The sequence below is a fragment of the Erpetoichthys calabaricus genome, chromosome 11 (genome assembly GCF_900747795.2).
Source record: "Erpetoichthys calabaricus chromosome 11, fErpCal1.3, whole genome shotgun sequence".
Taxonomy (NCBI): Eukaryota; Metazoa; Chordata; class Cladistia; order Polypteriformes; family Polypteridae; genus Erpetoichthys; species Erpetoichthys calabaricus.
Genome location: NC_041404.2, coordinates 73364461 through 73388532, shown reverse-complemented (window position 1 = coordinate 73388532; position 24072 = coordinate 73364461). Strand labels below are relative to the sequence as shown.

The 24072-nt window shown below is 38.3% G+C and overlaps 1 protein-coding gene across 6 annotated transcripts in view; it reads left to right on the top strand.

Annotated features, from left to right (window-relative positions):
• si:dkey-151g10.3 (serine/threonine-protein kinase WNK3) overlaps positions 1-23356 on the top strand; it is a 343184-nt gene extending 319828 nt beyond the window's left edge. For 5 of the 6 annotated variants that reach the window (XM_051933579.1, XM_051933582.1, XM_051933581.1 and 2 more), the window contains exons 24-26: positions 6264-6478; positions 14904-15103; positions 19114-23356. In XM_051933579.1, coding sequence (XP_051789539.1) covers positions 6264-6478; positions 14904-15103; positions 19114-19473 — 775 coding nt within the window. In that variant the 3' untranslated portion in view covers positions 19474-23356. Of the gene's footprint in view, positions 1-6263; positions 6479-14903; positions 15104-15446; positions 15503-19113 lie in introns of all 6 variants that reach the window. The other variant, XM_051933583.1, reaches the window with a different exon arrangement.
• Positions 23357-24072: the final 716 nt, after the last annotated feature.

Below are 24072 nucleotides of genomic sequence, written 5' to 3'. Positions count from 1 at the left end.
CAATTTTGTTAGTGGGGTGGTGTTGAAGGCAGAGCTGTAGTCGATGAACAGTATCCACACATAGCTGTCCCTCTGCTCCAGGTGTGATAGGGCAATTTGAAGGGCAAGTGAGACAGCATACTCAGTTGACCTGTTTGCCCTGTAAGTAAACTGGTATTGGTCCACAGAGGTGGGGATGTTGCTCTTAATGTGTGTAAGGACAAGTCATTTAAAGCACTTCATAACAACAGATGTCAGGGCCACAGGACAATAATCACTCACGGACCTCAGAACTAGGGACAATTGAGATCCAACCTGCGAACGCTGCAATAAAGTTCCAGCCACACTGGGTCACATGTTTTGGGCCTGGACCAAATTAACATCATTCTGGACCAAACTTTTTAAATGCCTATCAGACAGCCTTGGGGTCACAATCCCTCCTAATCCACTAACAACTATGTTTGGTGTACAGTAATCCCTCGCTATATCGCGCTTCGCCTTTCGCGGCTTCACTCTATCGCGGATTTTATATGTAAGCATATTTAAATATATATCGCGGATTTTTTGCTGGTTCGCGGATTTCTGCGGACAATGGGTCTTTTAATTTCTGGTACATGCTTCCTCAGTTGGTTTGCCCAGTTGATTTCATACAAGGGACGCTATTGGCAGATGGCTGAGAAGCTACCCAACTTACTTTTCTCTCACTCTTGCGCTGACTTTCTCTGATCCTGACGTAGGGAGATTGAGCAGGGGGGCTGTTCGCACACCTAGACGATATGGACGCTTGTCTAAAAATGCGAAAGATTATCTTCACGTTGCTACCTTCTGTGCAGCTGCTTCGTGAAGCGACATGCTGCACGGTGCTTCGCTCTCTTAAAAGCTCGAAGGGCACGTATTGATTTTTGACTTTGTTTTTCTCTGTCTCTCTCTCTCTATCTCTCTCTCTCTCTCTCTCCCTTTCTCTGCTCCTGACGGTGGGGGTGTGAGCTGCTGCCTTCAACAGCTTTGTGCCGCTGTGCTTCGCATACTTAAAAGCCAAACAGCCCTATTGATTTGTTTGCTTTCCTCTGTCTTTATGACAGTCTCTGCTCCTGACGAGCACTCCTTTGAAGAGGAAGATATGTTTGCATTCTTTTAATTGTGAGACAGAACTGTCATCTCTGTCTTGTTATGGAGCACAGTTTAAACTTTTGAAAAAGAGACAAATGTTTGTTTGCAGTGTTTGAATAACGTTCCTGTCTCTCTACATCTTCCTGTGTTTCTGCGCAAATCTGTGACCCAAGCATGACAATATAAAAATAACCATATAAACATATGGTTTCTACTTCGCGGATTTTCACCTTTCGCGGGGCGGTCTGGAACGCAACCCCCGCGATGGAGGAGGGATTACTGAACTTCCAGATGGGCTTAAAGTGGAGAAGGACAAACAAACTGTAATTGCCTTTACTATACTACTGGCACATAGACTTATCTTGCTCAACTGGAAGAATCCTAACTCTCCTCTTTTAAGTCAGTGTGTAACTGATTTGAAATTTGAAAAAATCAAATTCTCACTTAGAGGATCTGTGCAGAACATTTTCAAAACCTGACAGGATCTAATCAGTAACATTTTAGAATAAGCTTTTAAAGCACTGAAGAGGCAGATTCTCTCCCCTTTTCTTTTTCTTCTCCATTTATCTTTATTCACTTATTAATTCATCTATCTACTTATTTTTACTAGCTTTAAGTTTTACTCTGCCAGCCATGCTCGCTTTCTCAGGGTTGGGGGTTGATTTGTTTTCGATCCTATTTTTGTAAAGATTGATCTAGTTGTAAGGAATGTTATGTGATTTCAATAAAATTTTAAAAAAAAGAAATAGGGAAAATTGTAGTGGACTTGAGGCAAGTGGGGACAGTGGTCTATTCTAAAGAGATATTAAACAAGCTGCTGAACACTGCTTTCAGCTTTCTTTCATAATCCTTCAGGACTCACCCAGGAACCCCATCAGGGCCAGCTTCTTATTAGGGTTAATGTGGCTTATAGAGCCCGTTTCACCTCATGTGCATAATGGGTCCTCTATCTGGGTTAGTTTGGTGATGAGTTGGTTGCTCTTCTTGTTAAACCATACAAAGAGGTGATAGGGGTCATCAGGAAGAAATGATTTTCCAATGTTGGTTGGGGAGGTGTTACCCTTGTAGTCTGTGATGGACCTAATTCCCTGCCACATGCATCTGGAGTCAGAGCTGTTAAAATGCTCCTCTATTTTTACTTTGTAGCAGCACTTCACCTCATTGTCTTTCCTCAAATTGGACCTAGCTGATTTGTAGCCATCTGGGTCTTCCATATGGAAAGCAATGTTACATGCCTTCAATAGGTCTTGGACATCCCTTTTCATCCTGGGTTTCCTATTAGGGAAAGTATGGATCCTCTTAGTAATAGTGACATTGTCCATACAGAAGTTAATGTAGGATAAAACAGAGGAGACATAGGCAGCTAAGTCCATGTGACTGTCCTTTGTAGCTGTCTGTTTGAACAGCTCCAAGTTAGTATCATCAAAGCAGTCCTATAATTCACTTATGGCTCCTTCAGGCCAGATTCTGACTGTTTGCACATTAGGCTTTGTCCTGGCGATAAGGGGTTTGTCAGGAGTCAAGAACAAAGAAATATGTTCACATCGGCTGAGGTGGGGGGAGGGTGATGCTGAGTAAGCATTCACTATTTTGCAGTATATGTGATCCAGCGTAGTATTCCCTCTTGTTGGGAAATCAACAAACTGATCAAACTTGGGGAGCACAGTTTTAAGGTTAGTGTGATTAAAATCGCCCACTAAGACAAACACGCCATCTGGATGAATATTTTGCAGACTGTGGTTAGCATCGTGCAGTTTAGTCAATGCTAGCTTGACTAGGAGGAATATAAACTATGGTGAGGAACACAACTGTAAATTCTCTCGGTAGATCAAAAGGTCTTCACTTAAGCATTATGAATTCTAAGTCCGGAGAGCAATATTGTTTAACAATGACAGTGGAGGTGCACCAAGCATTATTTACATACCAGTGTATCTAGTAGGGAGCGTTAGCTCCCTTGTTGGAATTAGTTCTTTTGTAATTGCGGTGTGTTACATAACCGGAATCTATATAGATATAATATAAAAAGGCGATACCACTCCCTTAGTGATATGGCAGTAAGAAATAACTTAGCTTTCCTTAATGATGGCTTATGTTGCATAACAGACGAAGGAAGCCAATGGCAAGAACCCAGTTTGGGAGTGTGGGCCCGTAGAGTGTGGGAGTGTAGAGTCTGCCATTTTCGCGGCTGTGTTGGAAGGATTTTCAGGATCGGATGACGTTATCTCCCATCAGTCCGTCGGCTTCAAAGGTGTGCCAGGTAATTTTCCAAGGCTTTATACTCTTTCTTCATGTGTAGACCTCCACTTAGGTGAATAATACAATTCCAGAAGCAAAGAGGATACAATTTCATGCTGACTCTGACAGATGACAAATAGTGCACGTTTCCCCAGCTGTCTTTATCTGTCTTTCTTATGCTTTGCTTAGCAGTTCTAAATGATGAACCCCTGTGCTAAATGTGAGTAGAAGGAAAAGTAGATTTATAAAATATATTTGCACAGAGGACAGTGGCATATTAAACTTATGTTCTGTTTACAACCAGTAATGGTGCACTACACGATAAGGTGGAGTAAATACACTTGACTTGAGCATTCATAGTTTTCATCCTCTTTCTCTGTACGTTTAGCATTCATTTGCTCAGAGGTTGATGTGCTTGCTGCTTCCTGAGCAGCTCTTCTTTTCTCCACCCTCTTTCGTTGGAATCTTTTCACGTTAAAACTAATTAAGTCCGTGTTTGTGTTGCAATTACTTAGTATTTTTTCTTTAATTTTTCACTTAAGTTGGCACTTAAGTCTTCAATCTGCCTCAAGAATGATTTAAGATATGAAGAGGTAGGGGAAGTGACAGCGAAGGTGGTAGGGATGCGCCGAATGGCTGCCCTGCCGAGAGTTGATTCCACAATAAAATAAAAAGAGGAATAACCTTGGAGGTTAATCATCACCCCAAAAGCGGATGGTAGACGTCACATAGTATATGTATACCAAATTTCAGGTCAATAGGTCAAACAGTTTGCAAGCTACAGGTGATTTAAAATCCAGAACAGACAAATGAACAGCCACGGTAGCGTATTATATATAAAGATATGCCCACCCTGCCGCCTTTGTCCTTACCTGGATTTAGTCCAATCCAAGCGGTAAACAGTTCGGTCTGCAAGCTCAATAGCCGCATCAGAGATGTTAGCGTTCAGCCAGGTTTTTGATAAAAAAAGAGGTACAGCTGTTCAATCTGTGGGATGTAATCCACAGTCTCAGCTTGTTTATTTTGTTGACTATAGACTGGGTGTTTGCGACGAACAGGATGGGTAGAGCTGGCTTGTTTGGAGAGTTCTTTAGTGTTGCATGAACGCCAGCTCTCTTACACCACTACTACTTCCTCTACCATCTCCACCTGTGCCACCGCCTTGCAGGAGTGGTTATCCAGGTGGACACCAATGTGGGGAGAAGCTCGTCCAAGATATCAGGCGGTGGTGGTGAAATAAAATGCTTAATTCTAATATCCAGTATTTCTTGCAGGCTATATGTTATGTGAACTATACTAGATGGAGCACAGTTGCTCACTGTGCTTAAAAGTACAATAGCAATGATAAAATAAAGAAAAAAGCGACACCTAAACGGAGAGCTCCTGGCCACTGCATCCATGCGTGCCTCCATGCTAGCCATCGTTTGTCAAAGAAAAATATTAAATATATAAAATATGTATGTATGTACTTTGACTTCCATATTGTTTGAGACAAAGACACATTTTCCTTATTTTAACCCTTTGCTCCACAGTTTTAAATTACAAGTCTAAAAATTCAGAAGTGATTAAACTGCACATTGCAGACTTTCATTCAAAGGTATTTAATACATTTCGGTCTCATCATGTAGAAATAACAACACTTCCTATATATGGTCCCTAGTACTTGTAATCAAGTCTTTTACATTTTTAAACTTGCAAATAAAGTATATTTATTCAGTTGATTTGCTGTTTTAAGTTGATGATTATTTTTATATTATTTTTTCTTGTATTGTAGAACTAGGAAAACTTCTTTGCTATAAGCTTCCTCAATTATACTAACTCAGGATAGTAGGGAACTGTAGCCTGTCATGTACAGGAAACAATCTGTCACTGGGGTCATTGGGACTTGTCATGTCTTCGCTTCTTTTGTAATTCTTTTTGTTTTTCTGATAACTATTTAATTTTTTTAGTCATTGCAGATACTATTATTGGAACTCTAAAATATTTGTGTTGTAGTATTTTTCTCTTAAGAGACGGAAAATTTAACTAAGTATTTAGTGATCCTTAATGTGGCTTTCCAAAGGTTCATTATAATAAAATTTTTTAAAAAGTCGACACCGTTATCATGTCATTGATTAAACTGTGGACGTTTGTGGTGTAGGTTAAACTGTTTCACTTTAATAAGTCATTTTAGCAAGTACACCTCATTGAAGGTTACTTTCCTGTGTAGGATTTGTTATCTGTACTCCATACAAGAAGACAAAACTTGAGTTTCACGGATAAATAGCAGCTGTGATAAATCGATATTGGTGTGTCTCTACTAGCCATAAATAATCATATTTCAAACAGCATTGTCTGACTCTTATGTTGGGGTGGTTTTGGTTATTCATAACATTTATCAAAGAAATAATATAGTAGGCTGCATGAAAATGGCCATGTCTAAAGTACTTCCATATATACTAGTGTGGAACAGTACCACATACAAAATGGAGCAAATTATATTGTTCTTGCTCTCTAAATTTTATCGTCTGGCTGCAGCAAAATGTACTGTAAAGCTTTTAGCTCTGACATTTATCTGCCACCAGACTGTCAATCATTGGTCCTTTATAAAACTTCTAAGTATTTGAATGCTTGAGATCTGAGACTGCCTTTCTTCAGCTGACTGTCTTTTGAATTATCTACAGCAGGAAAGTATATATGCAAAATAATTATTTTGAAGTGTTAATATTTGAAGTTTTAAGTATCAGTCTTGCCTTAGTTATCAATGCATTAGTAACTGCCCCATTGACTAAGCCTTCCTAACTACTACTACCAAGTAGAACAAAATCGTTACATGTTGTGTGTGTTTTTTTTGGTTGCTAGTAACTAATTGCAGTATTCAAATTAAATATTTCCTGTGCAAATCTGAGACTTTTTTTGTATTCTACAAGCTGTTCTAATGAAGTTTTGTTTTCTTATAGACACATTCAGGAAGTTGTAACACTTCAAGCACAACAGAGTCGAGAGCTAAATGAACTGTATGAGCAACTGCGTCAGCTGAAGGAACATAAGTACACACCGGTTCATCAGTGCTCCAATCAAAGCTTGTCACCCAGGCGACAAAGGTCAGGCAAGGGCAAACTGCGGAGCAGACCACAATCCTTCACCCAAACGGACAATGGCTTTATCAGCAATGGTAAGTAGTAGAAAATAACAAAGTTTTTATTTAAGTAAACAAAGTACGTGCAACAACACAAAGTTTAGTCAGAGGCACTTGCATAAACATTATATCAGTAAAGTCATTGGGCTTCCAAAAAAGAAAAAAAAAATCCATAAATTATACAAACACAAACTCCTTCCACTGCCCAAAATAGAGAGAGGCATATGACAAAAGAGCCAGAAAGGTGGTCTCTCGTATATGTTAGACCAACAGCCAAGGTTAGACAGTGACCTGGCAAACTTGTATCATTTATGAATTCTGACACATTTTATAAAATGCTTGATCTGAGAGTTTTAAGATAATGTACAATTAAGACAAGTTTAAGATAATATACACAATACTGGTCAAAAGTTTTTCAAATTCAATCAGTTGAAATGCAATAAATGACCTAAAATGGTGAAAAGGTAAGCAGTAAAGTACCAGAGGTTTAAATTTAAAGTTTAGCTTAGCAAAAAGTGGAACAAAAAGGAAATACCAAAGTATTACTTACATAGGTGTAATGACGGTGCCCTTGTGGGTGTTGAGTCAGGTTTAAGAGGCATTTCTGAAACCTTCCAAGCTGTCATATGCTTTGAGTGGTTTGGACTATTTTCATGGTCTCTAAGAAGTATAGGTGCATTTGTTTCTAGTCTCAAAGTCCCTAATGGGTCAGTTTGCAGCTCTTGGATTAAAATAATTTGCAACAGAAACCCATGCCAACCCATAATGAACATGTAAGCTACAAAATGTCACTCTATGAAAGTGAACATATCAAACACCTCCCGTCTAAAATAGACACTTCAATTGTTCCACCCATCTACAAGTAAGAAAAAAACACCAACAGGTGGTGCGGAGCCCAGCAGGATGCTTGGGGCCTAGGCAAATGCTTAGGTCACTTAAGCCACGGGCTGGTGATGAATGGATGGATGCTTGATTGCATGCTAAATGTGTACTCAATGTTCTCTCTCATCGAGTCTGTAATAAGGTGTACATTGTCAATCCAGTTGCAGCAGGAATTATTGTAACAACCTGAGGTAGAGCAGAGGAAGGATTTGCAAACAGATACATGCAGCTGTTTACTGGTCCTTTATTGTTCCTGTAAGAAAGGACCCTACTCACATCCCACATTTGGTCTTGGGTAACTCAGTTCTAGAAAATCACTGTCCTCTGAAGTCTTCATGTCATACCAGCCAGCTTCTTTTCTTTGCCATGTCTGACCTCTTCTGCAGTTCAGTGCACCTCCCTTTAAGCCGCTGCAGCACACATGGCTCCCACATCTCCACTGCAGAACCTCACCTTTTTGTTCTGTCATAGGTCAAGTCACCACAATATCTTGTGAAATAACAAAATAAGCTTCTGTATGCTGAATGTATATAAGCGATACCAAGTGATCTTTGACAGTTATTTTTGTCCAGATGTCAACAGAATAGAAATAGCAATTCATGTCTGGGCATCAACATTCAGTAATGTCATTAACTGTGCTTGGTGATGACTTTACGAGGTCAGCCCACCCCACTGGTGCTGAAGGGTGCCATGGATAAAGACGAAAGCAAAATGAAGAGCACAGCCATTCTCCTTTTACAGTGCCTAAATATAGCAACCGTTTTGTTTTTTGTTTTTCTTGTTTCCTCCTCCTTAAACAAAGTGGATATGCTGTTTTGTAGTATGTGTGTAATCTCAAGATGCAGATCAGTAATGTAATATTTTTAGTATCCAGTAAATATTAAGGCATTTGTTTACATTTTTATTGTCTCGCTGGACTACAGCTTTTGTTTGTGATTTATGGGTTTTGCTTAGCCTTGTTAAATTTTAAAAATACAGTTTTTCCTGATGTATTGTCATCTGGACCCATTTCTGAGAATTATATGGGTCCAAAAGGAGTGTACAGTGTTGCCAAACCCTTTACAAGCAATTTACCTTTCTTTCTACCCCTAAAAAAACTTTAAAACACCCTTTATTGGAATTTTTGCAGTTGCATAAATCACATACCAAACAAAGCCTAGTATCAGTTTTCAGAAACTGTATGCAAAAGGAAGCTCAGTTGTTTTTCCCAACTCTACCTATTATTTTGTGATGTTATATTGTACATAACCAAGGGAGCGAGATATGGAACACTGGACAAGTACAGTGGCAGCATGCACCATGCTGGTCAAACATTCAGATAGGTATTTTAATGTGCTGTGTTCATTTAATAATAATAATAATAATAATACATTTTATTTATATAGTGCCTTTCCCATGTTCAAGGCACTTCACAGAATTTAAGAAAGAACGGCAGGGTATACAGCATATAGCATTGCACTAAACCAGATAAATAAATAAAGAAGATTAAGACAGTAAATTCAGAGAAAAAATGTCTAACAGACAACATAATTGATGGCATAGCACACACAGGTTACATGAGCATCTTTACAGAGAGGTAAACTGAGAGAAGGGTGATAAAGTCAAGTAGAGCTAAAAGCCTTCCTGGACAGATAAGTTTTGAGTTGTTTTTTAAAAGAACTCATGGAGTCAGCCGATCTAATTAATTCCGGTTGGTCATTCCAGAGTCTGGGCACTATACAGCTGAAGGCCTTGTCACCCATGGAGTGTAGATTAGTGTGGGGCACAACAAGATTTCCAGAATCAGAGGACCTTAGTGGGCGGACAGGCACATAGTGATGGAGAAGGTCACTGATGTAGTTTGGCCCAAGGTCATTTAAGGCTTTGTAGGTTATTAGCAGGATTTTATATTCGATTCTGTAAGACACAGGGAGTCAGTGAAGGCGGAGCAGGATGGGTGTTATGTGTTCGCTGTTGCTGGTCCATGTAAGGACTCTTGCAGCCAAGTTTTGAATAAGCTGGAGCTGTGATAGAAGATTAGAAGGGGCACCTGCCAGTAGGGAATTACGATAATCGATACGGGATGTGACAAAAGCATGCACAAGTTTCTCAGCATTAGAAAAGGAGAGGAAGGAGCAAACACAGGATATGTTATGGAGGTGAAAGTAAGAAAGTTTCTTAATGTGATTTATGTGGGCAGAATAAGAAAGGGAGGAATCAAAAATGACACCAAGATTCTTTGCAGTAGAGGCAGGTCTGATGAGATCACCGCCAAGGTAGACTGGGAAAGAGCTAATTTTATTAAGTTGCACTTTAGTCTCAATTTGCAGGAGTTCAGATTTGTTGCAATTTAATTTTAAAGAGTTCTGTTCCATCCAGGTATTAATTTCATTGAGGCAGGTTGTGAGCTGAGAAAGCTCTGATGAAGTTCCACTTTTAACATTGAAATAGAGTTGAGTATCGTCTGGCTATACAAAAATAAATTGTATTATATTGTATTGTATATCCCAGTCCAAAGCTACGAATAATATGGCCAAGGGGAAGCATATAAATACAGAAGAGAAGAGGGCCGAGGACAGAGCCCAGAGGAACTCCTTGTGTGACTGGCACTGAGCTGGATCTGCTGTTGCCAAGACTAACAAACTCTTGCCTATCAGTTAGATAGGACTTGAACCACTGGAGGGCAGTGCCAGAGATACCCAACATGTTCTTCATTCTGGACAGTAGAATGTCATGTCTGACAGTGTCAAATGCTGCACTGAGGTCTAACAGAATTAATATGCTGGTTTGTCCAGAGTCTGCTGCCATAAGCAAATCATTGGTTACCCATAGCAGAGCAGTTTCACAGCTGTGCTGGGCCCTGAAACCAGACTGAAAGGGTTCCATCAAATTATTAGAGGTTAAGTAATTGGTGAGTTGGGAGGCTACAACACACTCAAGAACTTTTGACAGAAAAGGTAAGAGGGAGATAGGCAGAAAATTGATAAGATTGTCAGCATCAAGACCAGCCTTTTTTAACACTGGGGTTACAGAAGCGATTTTAAAAGTGAGCGGCACAGAGCCAGTGTCAAGGGATGAGTTTATTATTGTTGTAACAGTCGGGATTATGGCATGAAAGCAGGATTTAAGTATTGTGCTGGGGATGGGGTCCAGTACACAAGTAGTCTGCCTCATCTTACAAAGCAGGTTATTAACAAATGCAGATGTGACTGGTGAGAACTTAGAGAACTAGCTGGATGGAGTGGGAAAGCAGGGAAAGATATAGACAGATGATGTATTTATGTTAGTTGAATTTTGTTACGGAAAAAGTGGAGGAATTTCTCACAGACATCAGTAGAAGAGGTAGTTGGACCAGATGCGGGTTTGAGTAGTTCATTAACTATAGAAAATAAAACCCTTGGGTTATCGTGGGCACTTTCTGATATTCTGCCAAAATGGGTGTTCTTGGCAGCAGTTAGTGCTTCTCTGTAAGCTCTTTGGTGGTCAGAGAAAGCCTGGATGTGCACAGTGAGGCCAGACTTACGTGATATTCTCTCAAGGTGTTGGCCAGCTGCTTTCATAGATCGCAATTCTGAGTTATACCAAGGAGCTGATCGCTTAAAGAAAAACCTCCTTATGTTTTAAAAGAGCTGTTTTATCTAATGCTGAATGAAGGGCTGAGTTATAGTGGTCAGCAAGACTATCTAGTGTTGATGGAATAGGTGAAGACAGTAAAAGATCAGAAATGGATCCAGAGAGAACAGAGGGACAGATATTTTCAAGGTTTCTGTAAGAAATTTGTCGTTTACAGGTAAGAGGAGGTAGAGATAATGAGACAGTGAAAAGTACTGCTTTATGGTCAGAGAGTCCCAAATCAGTGCTGTAAATGTTGGCAACAGATAGTCCAGATGTACAGATCAGATCCAATATATGACCACCAGAGTGGGTGGGAAAATCAACATGTTGTGTCAAGTCAAAACAGTCCAGTAAGGATAGGAATTCATTTCTCAGTTTAGATGTGGAGATATCAATATGGATGTTGAAATCACCAAGAAGAATGACTGTCTGGGAAAAGGAACTTAAGTGGGTTAAAAATTCAGTCAGATCAGATAAGAAGGATGCATTGTATTTTGGAGGACGATAATGAACAATGAGTGAGACAGGACCAGATTCCGTTATTAGTTTAAGAGCCAGGCACTCGAAAGACAATGGACAATTAATTGGGATTCTTTTGATGTCTAAATCCATTCTGACAATTACTGCAAGTCCACCGCTTTGTCTTGAGCTGCGAGGCTCTGTGTGGAAAGTGAATCCAGGAGGTGTTGCCTTCGTGAGAGACGTAAATTCATTTGGTTTTTGCCAAGTCTCCGTTAAACACAGTATATCAAGTATGGTGTCAATGATGAATTCTGACGTCATTTGACAGTACCTCTGAAATTAAATGATCACACTATATTTTTATGAAAGCATAACTTTACATTTTTAAAAATCCAACACTATCAAACACAAACATATTGTTATTAAGTGCAGCAGAAATAAGCTAAAATGAAAGTGTTTTTATTAGAGCATGCTGAGTTGCTGTTCAGAATATGGTAGAAAGAGAATGACTGAGGACAGCATTCGTAACCTATTTCTTGATGGGGAGACATTTATTCAAGTCATGTTATTATTAAGCAGTCCTAATTTTTGGTTTGAATCCCAATAAAGTATTGTGATTTGTACCAATTTTAAATCAACATTGAAGGATTTAAACTTCCAATCATATTTATAGCATTATGGAATTCTGCCACTGCTGTGGTCTCCTTTATAATACAGAAACCTGCTAGGATGTCTATAAGCCCCAACACTATCCAGCCCCGCTACTGTAGACTTTATGCAGATCTAGAGATATGATTATTCAATAAGCCATACAGTTTATGTGTGATTAAACAGCTATCCATCTTCCAAACCCACTTACCCAGACCAGGGTTGTGGTGCAGCCAGAGGTAATCCCAGCAAGGTTCAGGCGCATGGCAGGAAAAGTCCCAGGACTGAGTACCAGCCCATTTCAGAGTGAACATATATACACAGAGGTCAATTTTACATTCCCAACTCTCTTCACCAGCATGTCTTTAAAATATATGTTGAAACCAACATGGACAGGAGAAGAACATATAGAATCCATTTAGGAAGCATCCGTGACCCAAACTCTGGTCTTCTTACTATGAGGCCACAGCACTACCACCATTCAAGACACCAGATTATAAACCAGGATATTCAAACGAAAGTAGCATTCATGGTTCCAAGCTAACAAAGAGTTAGCAAGAATAGGATCCAATTATGTATAAAATGATCAAATTCTTGACTCATTAGCACACACAAATATTACCTTTCTTACCTTAACCCATTATACTAATGTATCCAAGAAACAGCAGGTACTTCAACTGGCATCAAAATAATTTTTCATTGTTTAATTTTATTGAATTAAGTGTTACTCCACATATTGCTGTTGGTTGGGGTTGATTCTAGTTTCAAAGATTGTAAACTGAAGTATTCCAAGTGTAGATAGAACATATTAGCTAGTGAGGCCTGCACCTTTTGAAACTATTTACAATTCAGATTCAGTTCAATTCAGTTTATTATTGTATAGCTCTCTTCACTAAATGCAGGCTCAGATCAGTATTAACAAGTTCATATATAAAACATAAATACCCCAATCCATCTTTCTTCCAAACCTGTTTATCCAGAGCAGGGCCATGGGGAAGCTGCAGCCAATCCCAATTCTTTTTATGATTGGGGTTGTGACTTTGGGTCTACCATATCTCTTCCTATTAGTTTCTTCTAGTTTCCAATTGCCTTTGGATTGTGAAGGACACCATAATCACTTGACACTTTGATTTTTCTTTTTTTGGCAATTTCTCTAAATGACAGGCCTACACTTTTAATGGTAACAATGCTGTCTCATTTCATTTGTTAATTGCCATTTTTTTGCCATTATAAGTACTACTTAAGGGTGTGTAGTAACACAGCCTGTTTCAACTCTGCTTTTAGACAGACTTTTAAGTAATCAGTAGAAGTTGGGACACCAGCTCTAATTGTTTACTTCAACTTGAAAGGTTTAATTTGTAACGGCCGACCCCTTACCCAGCCGGCAGCTACACTACCAAGACCTTTGGCCTGGATTAATTACCGAGACGAACATTCATATACTAAGCCGTACCTCTAACAAATAATATTTTCCCCTCAATTGACGGTTAAACACAAGCACACAAAAGCAGATATGTAAAATAGGTGTATAAATGTATTAAATGAAACACAATAACAAAAACAATACTGCAAATTCCCCACGAAGAAAAAATATATATATACATGTATATCCCTCCACCAAAGCAGCAATGTGAAAGCACCATATATATACGATAACAAACCCTCCTTTGCCCCTGTAATGCATATAACAAACACAAAACACAATAACAATAATGAATGAATACTGAAATGACAATGAACGTGAACTTGAGTCCGGGTATATTACTGTCCTGAATACGGATGACTGATCAAGAAAATATGGATGCGTTTGAATCTCCCGAATAAATGGAACAATCTTGCCGTGTTTCCTCGGCATATGGTGGATAATGAAGTCCAACCCCGGGGTTTTTGGCGATGTTTGAGCTGTCATGAATCCGGCAGATTGAGAAACAAACAGGGTACCAGGCGCGATGTGAAAAATAGCAGGAAATGATGGTCAGTTGTCATTAAGTGAAATCTCCGTCTTTCTCCTTCCTCCTCTCTCTTCCTCTTTCCCTCCTGATCGTTTAAATAGTAATGAATCAGATGTAACTAAATGTGAACAGGTGCTTTCCATCCTGGGGCTGTGGTCTCTCTTCCTCATCTGTCCCCTCTGCACTTACATTGACAACATTCACTGACGTACACATAACGAACAGTAAACGGGACGATGGAAACAAACACGCACTCAGCACATACATTGAATACACTATTACTATGTAGCCCCGTTACAAATTTACTTTAGTTGCTGCAGAACATCTGTAGGTTGTAACCTATTAGTGGTTCCCTGAGCAAGGCCCATTTGTAATATTCTGATATTTCCTTTTTTCTGTTTTTGCTAACAAACTTCAAATTTATACATCTGGCAGTTTACTGCTTACCTTTTCAACATTTTAGGTCATATGTTGCATTTCACCTGATTAAATTTGAAGAAAAACTGATGTGTTCTAAAACTTTTAATCGCTAGTAGAGTGTCTGTGTTCAAAAGACATAACCAAATTACATACCAACCACATACAACCACATGCATATTTTTTCCTGATGCTGAAATATTCCTGGGAATGTTTTAGCATGAACCACTGCTTTAAAGGTTTAAGTGGTTTATAAAAAGCTCCACAAGCAGTTTTTAGATATATTTCATTTATTAAACCAGGTACAGATATTGCCATTTCAGTACACATCATTTTAAGCATTTTTATCAGAGGAATGAGTAAATGAATATTGATGAGGCTTTTTTTAAGGTTAAATGTGCTATTCTAGTAGGAGAATGAGATATACTTTTGTTTTTAAGAATGTAATTATGTAAATGTTTTATCCTTTTTTCCCTCCCACTGTCATCTGTTCCCCTTCATTTTAGGTTCCATGATGTGCAACAGTGCTAACTTTTGCCTTCAGGAGTCGTCTAGCAAGAAGACCATGTTTACTGATGAGCTGCATAAGTTAGTAGATGACTGGAAGAGAGAAGCAGTTGGATTTGCCCATTTAAAGCCCAGTTTGAATCAGATTAAGCAAATCCAGCAAAAACAGGAATTTGCTTTTTGGAATTCACCATCTGAGGTAACATAAAGGTTTACAACTGTTGTGAAAGCTTTTAAGATTTTGTTTTGTGCAGCTGTATTAGTCAGATACTCTTAACAAATCCATAGTCTGTTGTAGGATGTAATCATTCTTTCCATTTACTTTGTACTGGTATCTTATTGAGTTAGTACATTTTGTTTTCTTTAAACTAATGTAGACCTCTGTAATACTTTCTTTGTCTCCCCATCATATGCTATTAACAGTAGTAGGTAATCAGAACCTTATTTAGATGGCCAGGTTACAAAGACAGAGACACACAATAGCACTGAGCTGTTATATTGACAAGATGTGTTTGAACAATGAAATGATCCTTTGATTTCAGGATGAAACTCATGGAAGCATTGGAGAAAACATGTTAAATCCATGAACTGTTCAGGGGTGAGTTTCCCGAAAGCGTTCGTACTTAGCAAATAACGAACGACTTAAAGAAGTACATAGGTAACTAACAAGCAACTTTCACTCCCATTTCTGATTGGCTTCTTAAGACAGAAATCCTATGCTCAAAAGTATAGTCGTGGCGAAAAGTTTTGAGAATGACACAAGTATTGGTTTTCACAAAGTTTGCTGCTTCAGTGTTTTGAGATCTTTTTGTCAGATGTTCCTGTGGTATACTGAAGTATACTTACAAGCATTTCGTAAGTTTCAAATGTTTTTATTGACAATTACATTAAATTTATTTGTAGAGTCAATATTTGCAGTGTTGACCCTTCTTTTTCAAGACCTCTGCAATTATTTCACCCTGGCATGCTGTCAATCAACTTCTGGGCCAAATCCTGACTGGATGGCAGACCATTCTTGCATAATCAGTTCTTGGAGTTTTTCAGAGTTGTTGGTTTTTTTTTGGGTTTTTTTTGCCTTATGCCACAGTGCTCCATCGTGCTGGAAAAGGCATTGTTCGTCACTAAACTGTTCTTGGATGGTAGGGAAAAGTTGCTCTCAGAGGGTGTTTTGGTATCATTCTTTATTCATGGCTCTGTTCTTAGGCAAAATTGTGAGTGAGCCCACTCCCTTGGCTTAGAAGCAACCCCTCACATGAATGGTCTCAGGATGCTTCTGTTGGTGTGACACAGGACTGATGGTAGTACTCACCTTTTCTTTATTCTGGATGCCCCAAACAATCGTAAAGGGGATTCATCAGAGAAAATGACTTTTCCCCCAGTCCTCAGCGGTCCAAGCCCTGTACCTTTAGCAGAATATTAGTCTGTCCCTGATGTTTTTCTTGGAGAGAAATGGCTTCTTTGCTACCCTTCTTGACACCAGGCCATCCTCCGAAAGCTTTTGCATCACTGTGCGTGCAGATGCACTCACACCTGCCTGCTGCCATTCCTCAGCAAGCTCTGCACTGGTGGTGTCCTGATCCCAAGCCATAAATGAAGAATGGTACCAAAACATCCTCCCAACTCCCAACTTCTCCCCACCATCAAAGAACAGTTTGGTGATCAACAATGCCTCTTCCAGCATGATGGAGCACTGTGCCTTAAGACAAAAGTGATAACTAAGTGGCTTGGGGAACAAAACAGAAATTTTGGCTCCATGGCCAGGAAACTCCCCAAACCTTAATCTCATTGAGAACTTGTGGTTAATCCTCAAGAGGGGGGTGGACAAACAAAACCCCACAAATTCTGAGAAACTCTAAGCATTATGCAAGAATGGTCTATCATCAGTCAGGATTTGGCCCAGAAGTTGATTGACAGCATGCCAGGGTGAATTTCAGAGGTCTTGAAAAAGAAGGGCCAACACTGCAAATATTGACTCTGTGCATAAACTTAATGTAATTGTCAATAAAAGTCTTTGAAACTTTCGAAATGCTTGCAATTATACTTCAGTATACCATAGAAACATCTGACAAAAAGTTCTAAAAACACTGAAGCAGCAAACGTTGTGAAAACAAATACTTGTGTCATTCTCAAAACTTTTGGCCATGACTATAAATAAAGTACAACATTGGAAGCTCCACCCTGTAACAAGCAAGTCAATTATAAATAATGGACAGTACATTTTAAATGCAAAGTGCCATCATTAGTGCTATATATAATAAAATAAAAGTACCAAAAGAAAGGCAAATTGAAAACACCATCACATTAAATTACCAATTAAGCAAAAACTTGTATATAAGCGTGAGTCAATGTAATCATTCATTGCTGCAGAAAGACAACCACTGCCCATTCAGGATGGAGATAATCCTTGACAACATACGTATAGTTCAAAGGTTATCTTTCAATTGTAACTCTTTTTTTTCCCTCAAATGTACATGGATATTCATAATTTAACAGTAACAGAATTAGTTTTTAAAAAAAAAATGACCCTCGCCTTCAGTACATTAATTTCCATATAAACAATATGAATAATAAGACATCTACAGTACCTCTTATGAAATCAAAGATAAACCAAGCAAAATATTCATCCAAGCACAGTTCAGATGATAGCCTGTCTTTCTTTTACACCAGCTTGGCAGGCATCTGTTGTGTAAGATGTGGCATTTACTTGTTGTCAGCCTCTATAGCTGCTATAGTTCATCCGCATCCTCCTGCTTGTATTTGTCATCCACAATGGACAGTAGAACGCCTGCTTTTACAGCAATATTGCATTTTTTTTATTGTAGTTTTCAGCATTTCCAGCTATTTGTTAGGCAATTACTTTCAGACACTCTCCTAGGTGGCAAGTCTGTTGCCATCTTTCTTGTATTTGTACTGCAGGAGGTAGCCAGTTAACATCTTACTTTAAGATTAACATATGAGTTGGGTCATACTTAGTCAACAAATTAATTTTGTTTTTCGCTACAAAGCATTTGGGGAGCCCACCCCTGCTCAACCTGTACTATGACCCATCATTTAGAATGTACAGTATATCAGCTCATACTTTGGCATTTTCTTTTTAAAATTAATAATACTGTACATATTTACATATATACATATTTGAAAATATTTCAGTTCATTATCAAAACTGAAGTTTCCAGTCTTTTTCTTCCTTGGTGCATATTTTGTGAAAATGCATGCAAATGCAAGGTACCTTGTTCTCAAATATGGATGCTTGAGTGTTAGTCACACTAAAATTGATAATGTAAGATATGTCGTTTGCTCATTACAAAGAAAAAACTTGACCTGTTAGTAATTGGTTGGAAGGCCATCTGTTTTTAGAATTGCTTCATGAAGATATGTAGTGTCTTATTAGATAATTCAAATTGTCAAACCATGTAGTTTCCTTTTAAAATAATGAATCCATGAATTTTCTTAACCTCCTTTCTAATTTTAGAGTCTAGAGACCTAGGAGCAATTCTTGATTCATCTGTAGCTGAGTGAAATTGAATATAACTTTAAGTTTCAGCTATGGTTTCCACTCCTAATTCTATTTACAAAATTGGATTCACATAGTGTCTTTTGAAACTGCCTTGTCAGTAATCACTAGGCACCTCAAGTTTTTTGAAAGGTGCCTAACACTTTATTTTTCTAACAGAACAAAGTTGATCAGGTGAAGCCTCCACTTTGTGTCCATTGTCATGTGTTCCTGTAGGTAATTTGTTTAGAAAGGTGTCAAAATTGAGTGTTCTTTGACATTTTCTGTCTTTAGAGTTACTGCGTAGCTGAGTATTGAAGGGCATTTGTTAATAATCACTTTTTGGCTACATTGCTTTTTTGTGAAATGTTAACAACTGAACTAAAATTTTAGTATGATTAACCACACTTTAATACTGTGTTTTTCTTGAAGTGCTCATGTTTCATACTTCAAAGAAGATGGTTGAACTCTGTGCCAGTGGTGGTTTATCTGCTTGAATGTGTGCCACTATCACTGCATTTCTTTGGAACACAGAGGAATTAGAATGCTGAACATATTGATTATTGAGAAGCCTACACAGTGTGTCCTTGAAATGCAGAATCTGCTTAAGCCGTATTTTTACATCCAACAGAATGAAGGAGGTTGTAAAGTTTTAAAGTGTGTAAAACACATTTGACTGTGTGTCTTAATATGTTATCTTTTTTCCTTATTTACAGGGTCCTTCCCCAGGATGGTTTTCATCTGTAACACCTGTTAATGTTGGAACAGTCTCCGTACAAACTGCACCAGTGGCTGTATCCTCTGCATCCTCTACACCTACTTTCCAGGGGGCCCCAGTCGCCACAACACCTTCCGTTTCTGCATATGCAGTACCACAACTCTGTCCTTATAGTGTTGTTGCAGGCTCCACTTATTCTGCACAGTGGTCTGGATTGCCTTCCTCTGCACTGCCACAACACTCCTCTTCAGTTCCTTCTCCATCTCAGGCTCTGGGCCACTTCACAACACCTGGGAATGTAATGCACCCTGCTTCAGTAATTCAGAAAACTTCTGGAGCTCCTCCTGGACCAAAATAAGATATTCTCGCCTTTAAGGATCCTGGCCTCTAATGGGTTTCTTGGGGGGGGAAAGAAATTTGACTGTCTTGAGCAGTCGAAAGAAGTGCTGCCTATTACATTTTGGGGAGCCTTTGTGGAGTCAATGTATAAACCATGTATGTGACCACCATGGTTGTGCATGGGTTTGAGGTGAAAGCATATGGATTACTGTTTCCAGTTTTATCTCATTGTTCTCTACAAAAAAATGGAAACCTGTTTGACTACCTTACAAATATTCCATCAAAAACAAAAGGCAGAGATAAATGCAAAGTATTCCCCAACTACCCACTTGCCTTTTCCAAAGTAGTTTTAGGATAGTTTTATCCTCATTTAAAGTATATTATGAGACACAGTGGCCCCTGTTTTGTATCTGCTGTAGAGCCAGCCTTAGACCTTGCCAGTCAGATCTTTGTAAGAGATTTAATTATTGTGGATTTACATGAATAAAATACTGTGTAAAATTAATCAGAATACCTTTTAAGATGACTGCCCTCTAATGCTAACCTCACAAAATGTCAACATTGGTCCAGATGTGAGACAACACAAGTGGTGAAAGGTGGTTTGTGCAAAACAGATGTTCATATTGGGTTGCTCATCAAATACTAAATTTGTTAGATTCATCATATTTCAGTATCTTCACTTTGAGTTGCTTTGCTCAAGTGGCAAGTTAAGGATGAGACCAAGTCTAAACTGTAAAATTGTAAGGTAGCTCCCATCAGCATGATTGCCTCCAATATAGCTACAGTAATATTAGTAGTTTATAAAGAACAGCGTCTCTCGGCTTTCGTGCATGGTAATCCAGTTTTTGTCGAAAACTAAGTGGTGTGGTTTGAGGGCCATTTACTTTGTTTTACTTTGAGAGATTATTACAGGTTTGAAGGCAGGTATATAGTAGGAGGCATTTAGCTGACAGAAATTGTGTACTGTAATGTTAACATCCTTCAGATGCTTAACATTGGATTGCCTCTGTTCTTCATCCCATTGTCTACACTTGTGATGAAGCATATATTTATCAGTCTTTGGCAGCTATTGGTATTGTTCTATTTCTTGCTTTGACTTTATGGCTTGAGAAAACGCACATCACACCAGTGTGCCAATGTGAATAAATGTGTATCTTTCTTTGCCTTCCTATGGTATTTCTTTGATATTTGTATTCTTAAAAATGCCTGTCTAATTATTTTTAATTCACATTTCATTTTCAAAGCTACCAACTTTGTATTTTGAGTCCTACTGAAGAGCTTATTGGCTGCACCTTTTTGTTAAATGAAGAGGTGATAATTTATAGATCCTGACTTTGTTTACAAAGTATTCCTGTCCATTAACTACATATGACAGGTTCTACACTAGTCAGGCACAAGAGAAATTTTGTAGCCCTTGGTTTAAATAATGTTAGACGGTAAAATGCTTAACCTAAAGTAACCGGGTGAAGCTGGTTACAAAACAAGCCTGTAGTTTCCCTTAGCGATACCATAGCAAGGCACTTTTGTTTTCCTTTCTAGTCACCGACAACTGGATGAAAATGTGAATTTAAGAATAAAATGAAGACATTTTAGTTTGTGATTTATTTGCAGCATTGCATTTTTTATTCTTACTGTTTCTTGTGAGGCAGGTGGGTGCTAAGATCCATCTCTACTTGATTTGTAATGTTAATATATACTTGAGAGACAAACAGTTATGGGTGTTAGGAGTTATGTTTGAATTAAGAGCCTGTTGGTTCACTGTAGAAATGTCTTTAGTGAAATTTGACCTGACAGGCTTGGATCTTTCAATATGGTTCCCCCCACCACTATTGAAGGCCCCAATCATCTGTGTCAATGTGCATGCAAGTTCACTCTTTGCCTACACCAGCACGCTTGATGGATACTTCCTTATAAAATCAGTCAAGTCTGGTAAACATTTTCCAGTTGATTTAAGATTTTGGCAGTCCTCTCATTGTTTCAAAATGCACTTCTTTCATCCTTAACAGCACTGAAGTGAGATTTTTTGCAGTGATTGATCTTCTAAAGTGTCCTGGAACTGTGCTGTATGCTAGTCCGGTTTTTTGCTCTCTGTCTCCCAGAAGTGCACCTTTTTAGGGGTTTGATTCACTTGTCATCCTGAAGATTTCAAACCTGCGACTTTTAATTTCCTGCATCTCCTCCTACACCTGTATAGCAACTAAATTGCACACGTTATGTCTGAGCCACGCAGGGTAGGTGCAAACAGATGTTGCAGTTCCTTATGTTTTCTGCCCTTATTTGATGTACTATTTTTATGCCTTTAAATTTCAGTGGCAAGAATATGTATGTGCTTGGTTTATTGTTTTAGGTAGTTATAGAACTGTGACTGACTAAAGATGAACCCCATCAATCCATCACTTAAAGTTTATAAATGTGAATATTGCAGCTGAAAATGAATGAAAGTTTTTAGCTTTCTTACTTCATACATAACTCTTAATCCCTGTAATGCTTGCAAGAGTTGTTGATGCTGTGCCTTTTGGTATTTTAAATTCTTTTCAGATTTGTACTGGAAAGAGAGTACTTTTATTTCTTAAAGCTTAAAAAGCAAAATGATATTGTAAATAAATGAAAGGATTTTGTTGTAACCATTTTCATTAATGATCTGTACATAAGTTGGTGACAAGGCATAATGTGAAAGTTTTTTATATTGTAATTGTTAGTTTATGAAAACGGGCTTGGTGGTTTATTTTTTTTTTTATTTTTATTTTTTTTTTGTATTTTGTTTTCTCCATAGAAAACAAATCTAAGAGAGTAAGCTAAATCTGTAACAAATATGCCACCATAAAATTAGACAGTTCAAAAATTAAATTTGGACAGACTTTAATTACTCTTTTCCTTTTATTTAAACATCATTAATGGGTCTTTGGTGAAGTAGGAGATTAAACCAGTTGGCTTCTCCTCCAGATAGATAAAGGAAGAAACAGTCTGGGGTCCTTTGTGATTTTTCACATCCATCTACATTTTAATCCTTTTAAATTTGTTAAAAAGTTTTGGGTTTTTTTGGGAAAACCTACTTTAAAACAATCTCACTTGCCTTTCCTTCATTCTACCACAGTGGAGTGGAGTGAATTGTGAAAGTTCAGGAGCTGACAGACCCCGGAGTATTTACCAATAGAAATGGTGACTTAATATATAAATGATACTGCAGATTGCTAAAATGCATTTTTGGTAGAAGCCAACTGGATTGAAAGAGCACAGTATGTGTTTGTGTTCAAACTGACAATTATCTGAAGTGTGCAAGTCTGGCAAATCTGGACGTGCATTTGATGGTTTGTTCATTTAAAACAAAACAAAATCTCTTTGAGTGTATTTGAAATAATACATTTTAATGTAAGTCCAAAGGTACACCTAAGATTGCTACAATTGCTGCATTAAGAAGCACAGAATTTCAAAAATTAAAAGTGGAAGAGACAGAACAGGTAATCCACACCATCAAGCCTTGCACATGGTCAGAGTGCCTATTGTGGACCCCTTTCTACATTTTATTTTCAGTCTTATAGCCAAAACATTATTTGGTGGTTTGCCTTTGTGGAACACACAATGTAAAACATTTTAAGTGTAAATGATAATAACAGTTGGTTACTTTTGTGTAATATAAAGGATGACTACAGTCAAAGAATAATAAAAAGTCTTTATTTTTTCTTCAGCTGTGTGTTAACCTTGCCTTTAGACCAAGAACAGCTGGCTTCATTCTTCAACGGTTATGTAACAAATGCTTAAGCACTTGTAAAGTTGTGCAAGATTTGTTTCCGTTTCATGTAATTTGCAGGTTATGTAAAATATATTCCATTTCTATTTTCTTTTACTTGTTTCACCAAGTTCTCAGTTTATGAAGTAAAACTGTACCCTTGTTTGTTTCTACATCTTACTGCTCTTCGGTGTTTCTTTTATTTTGCAGTCTTTCTTTTTCCACTCATGGGTGACCTTTAATGGTGCCCGTGATGTGTACTGTGTTTGTGTTGTGTACGTACTGAAACTCACCGTCCACATCATTAGAAATAACTGCTTGTTAACAAATAGCCAATTATGAGGCTGTTACTAATTATTTAGATGAGATGCATGACCTTGGTGACTTTGATTGTCATATTGACACACACACACAACTTCTTGATATTAGCTGAGTGTCTGTCGAGTGTCTCAGCCTACCTAAGTATTGTTGACAGTGTACATCCTTTTCTGGCCATTTTTCAAAGGCTATTGTGCCGTGTCGCATTATACGCATCACCTCAGGCTGCTGCCCTGAACGTAACGGTGATGACAGTTTACACCATTGGCCTACACAGTCTCCAGATCTCGATTCAGTAAAGCGTCATTAGGATGAAGTGGAGCTGGGGATTCAGAGCTTGAATGTGAAAAAAAGAAATCCTAGGATCTGCTCTGCGCCACCGACTCTGAATGGACCAAACGTCCACTGATTGATCATCTCCTTGTTGGATCCTTGCCTTGATGAATTCAAGCTGTTCTGGAGGCAAACAATGTCAAGGTTTTGTAATTCCATGCTTATTTGGCACATTTTTTAACTCCTACGTGTCACATTGAATGGATTCTGTGCTACTCTAGTGACATTCAAGTAAGCTCA